Genomic DNA, 4,090 nt, shown 5'->3' on the forward strand with positions numbered 1-4,090 from the left:
ACAATAACCAAGTAATTTATGGTCAGTTTGTGAGGTCTTTAAAAAATCGTAAAAATGATAAATAATCAGTGGACATTTAGAGGACTTCACATTTTTTCCCGTTCCCTGAGTTCTGTCTTTTTTTTTTTAATTTCTGTTTCCTTAAAAGTATTTTTCTCTTTAGTACATTTTATTTGTAATTTTATGCCAGCTTCTAACTCTATTCAAATTGTAATAATGTCCTTAGACCATGTTGTCCCCTGGGGAGCCAGGACCTCTCTTGAATCCTCCCTTCTTCAATATTCTCCTCTACTGCAATTTATTTTCAGCTTGTATCTAAAGTCATAATGTCTACAGCCAAGAATTAGATAGAACTGATCAAGTGATATTTGCATCAATATTTAATTTTAACATGTGTTTGAAGAAAGCATAGATTAGATTGATAAGTAAAGTTGGAATTAGATAATATGAAGTATGGTATTAGTACACATATGTTTGTAAGTATATTCATATAGTATACTTCTCTTTGCTCTACAGTTTGATTTTTTTGATTGCAGCTACTTATTGTGAATTACTGCCTAAAGCATTAAGTGGAAAATTATAGAAGTCAATAATTCACAAGTTTAAATTTTATGTTCCTCCAAGTATCATGATGAATCCCATTTCATCCTCTTCTTACATGAATCATCCCTGTGTTCAATATAGGTACCCTATTTTGCATCACCTCCTTCTACTCTTTTAATTGTTCCTCCTATGGCAGGGCTTATGTTCAAGTGATCATTGTTTTATGTGACAATAACTCAAAAGTGTAAAACTAATGGCAAATGAAACAGTAAATTTTCCTGACATAGTAAGTAAAAGAAAAAAAAGCATTATATGCCAAGGTTCAATAACAAATTTTGGAAAAGAAATTTTGGGAAAGAAACTAAGAGAGAAGATTTCAGCCATATAAAACTATATTTTTGTTACTGTCTAGTTTATTACTAACCATGATTATTGACATTTTACTGTGTCTAAAGTATAAATTTAAATTTTTGGCATGTATGTGAATGTATATGCATGTATGCATAGGAACAGAGTGCATGGAGGGAGATAACAGTCAAATCTTTGAATATCTACTACATATCATATCCATAATTATGGATATATAATTCTCTATATAAGTATATATAGTGTATTAATACAAGTCATATAAAATGTGTTGAATTTTCTTTATTCTATTTTTAAAGTCACTGCTCTAAACATGGACAAAGAATCATCACTAGTGTCTTCAAAGGATGTCCAACTGATTTGCTATCTTGACCAGGAGGTTTATTCTCTAGTAGTTGTGCTGCTTTTATTTTATCCAGATTTTGAATTTGCCTCATTCCTGGCACTGCTGATTGAACCATCCTGGGAACATTTTCCAGTCACATGGTTTTCTGCCTCATAGTTTCTTCTAGAACCTGGAAGCATACTAACAGGAAAGTTCTCATTCCCTAGTGCCATCTGCAGACCCGTTCCTGACTCAGATCCAAAGACTAAAACCCTAAATATGGCCTCATGATCCCATTTCAATATTCCTGGCTGTGTGCTCTGTTTTAGGTGGTCTCTGTTTTTCTGGAGTCATCTTGTGACTGAGTGTGTTTCCCACATCAAACCCAGCATAGATGAAGAATTTAGAGTAATATTTTTACAATAAAAATGTCTCCAGCATAACGGCCCCTGCTGCCCATCTGAATATCACTCTTGAATGTTCTTATATTAACATTAATTTTTTTAATCTTTTGGTAATGCAGCTATGTGGAAGGGAAACATCACCAACCTCAGAGAGTTCATCCTCGTGGGCTTCCCTACAGCTCACTGGCTGCAAATGCTGCTCTTTTTCATCTTCCTTATAACTTACTTGTTTGTACTTTTGGAGAATCTGGTCATCATCTTTACTGTGTGGGTCACTGGGTCCTTGCACAAACCCATGTACTATTTTCTAGGTAATATGTCCTTTCTGGAGGCCTGGTATATTTCTGTCACTGTACCTAAGATGCTGGCTGGATTCCTATTTCACCCCAATACCATTTCCTTCTTGGGATGCATGACACAGCTCTATTTTTTCATATCTCTTGCCTGTACTGAATGTGTACTTTTAGCTGCCATGGCCTATGATCGGTATGTAGCCATATGTTGGCCTCTTCGTTATCCAGTCATGATGACCACAGGGTTCTGTGTTCAGCTGACCATCAGTTCCTGGGTGAGTGGTTTCAGTATCTCCATGGCAAAGGTATACTTCATCTCCCGAGTTGCCTTCTGTGACAATAATATCTTGAACCATTTTTTCTGTGATGTGTCACCTATCCTTAAACTGGCCTGTATGGACTTATCTATGGCCGAGAGGGTAGATTTTGCCCTAGCCATAGTCATCCTTGTGTTTCCTCTCTCAGCCACAGTCCTTTCCTATGTCTTCATTGTCTCTACCATCCTGAGTATACCCTCAGCCACTGGGCAGCGGAAGGCCTTCTCTACCTGTGCTTCTCATCTTACAGTGGTGGTCATTTTCTACACAGCTGTGATCTTCATGTATGTCCGACCTCGGGCCATTGCTTCATTTAATTCTAACAAGTTGATCTCAGCTATCTATGCTGTCTTCACTCCCCTGCTCAACCCAATCATCTATTGCCTGAGGAACAAGGAAGTCAAAGATGCCATCAGGAAAGCTGTAGGAAGTGGCAGAGCCCTGTCCTTGGGAGATTCTATTTCCTGAAGTGACTTAGATATTTATCATTTGACTTAGCCTCAGAAAGCACATTTATTGGAGAAAATTCTGCAACTGTATATATACTGTATTAGTAGAACAATTTAAGGACATAGAAAAAGATACAGATTCTAATAATCACAAAGAAACTTCTTTTTCTGTCAGGTCCTAATTAAATACTATTTTATAGAAACAGATTTAGTAAAAACATACATTAGCAAAAGAATTATAAAGGAATTTCATTACCTATGAAATACTCTGAATAAATAATCAGCTATTACTGAACTGTTGCTAGAGTTCTGTTTATAATGATATTGCATTCTGAATTATTCTGTTTTAAAAGTCTTTGACTCAGCAGGGGTACACACAAAAAAAGACTCTGTGAAAAATTTTGTATGGAGTACCATTGTTCGATGTGGGCTGGAGACGGGTTTTATAGTCAACCACAACTCATTTTGGTTAGTTTTAAAATTTAGTAAAATGAGAATAAATTTTCTTTTAGCTGTAACAGGAATATTGTAATGTAGTACATGCATCACCTTCTCATGACATAAAGGAAATAAACACACACACACATTTCTACTTTAATTATCTCCTTTAGTTGGAGCTTCTACATATGAAATGTAGATGAAATAGTGGAAGGTCAGACTGTGGGAAGTTGGAGATGGCTTGGCGATTCATTAAAGCATCTTTGTTTCAGGTAAGAAATAACATTGGCATTGGTGTGAAACCAAGTGCTTTTGGTTAGGCACCCCTTGGCCTGGATATGAAGAATATTCCAACTTTTAGAGTACATTCACATTTTAATAAGTTTCTCTTTTGATTTTGGAAAGGTCAATATTCTATCCTAACAAGTTAAATATCCTTTCATGCAGTAATGATACAATAGAAGAGAATTGGGTGTTGTTGGGTTCAGTAGGAATGATAAATTGGTAAGCTCATGGAATGGGATCTTCTAAGAGTTTAAAAATGACAGATGGACTGGCAGATCCGGATTGAGCTAACAACCAGATCCAGAGTCAGTGATCTCCATCAGTACAGGTACAGGGGAGTAACTGCTGAGTGAGTGATCCAGAGCAAGAGACTGCTGAGGGTCCAGACATGAATTTAGAGTCAGTGATCTCCATCAGTACAGGTAGAGGGGAGTAACTGCTGAGTGAGTGATCCAGAGCAAGAGACTGCTGAGGGTCCAGACATGAATTTGGGATCATCAAGGGAGTAGACCTTAGCTAGGATCCCGGTGAGCCTGGGCTTGAGTCTAGGGCCTTCCAGGAACTAGGCCTGAACCAGGACGTCTGCCAGTCTGAGCGTGACTGAACCTGGGACCTCTGAGGAAATAGGTGGGAACCAGAGATCTCAATTGGGCCAGGTGTGAGTCTGGGA

The 4,090-nt window shown here is 37.4% G+C and overlaps 1 protein-coding gene across 1 annotated transcript; it reads left to right on the forward strand.

The window, feature by feature from the left end:
- The first annotated feature begins 1,759 nt into the window (after positions 1-1,759).
- LOC130880337 (olfactory receptor 6) lies at positions 1,760-2,716 on the forward strand. The gene has a single exon (XM_057779318.1). It carries the CDS (start codon positions 1,760-1,762, stop codon positions 2,714-2,716), a length of 957 nt encoding a protein of 318 aa, XP_057635301.1.
- The last annotated feature ends 1,374 nt before the right edge of the window (positions 2,717-4,090 follow it).

The sequence above is a fragment of the Chionomys nivalis genome, chromosome 8 (assembly GCF_950005125.1).
Source record: "Chionomys nivalis chromosome 8, mChiNiv1.1, whole genome shotgun sequence".
NCBI classification, from domain to species: Eukaryota; Metazoa; Chordata; class Mammalia; order Rodentia; family Cricetidae; genus Chionomys; species Chionomys nivalis.

Bases quoted from the DNA above. Each gene is read 5' to 3' on its own strand.
- LOC130880337 (XM_057779318.1), top strand. From the start codon at position 1,760: ATGTGGAAGGGAAACATCACCAACCTCAGAGAGTTCATCCTCGTGGGC.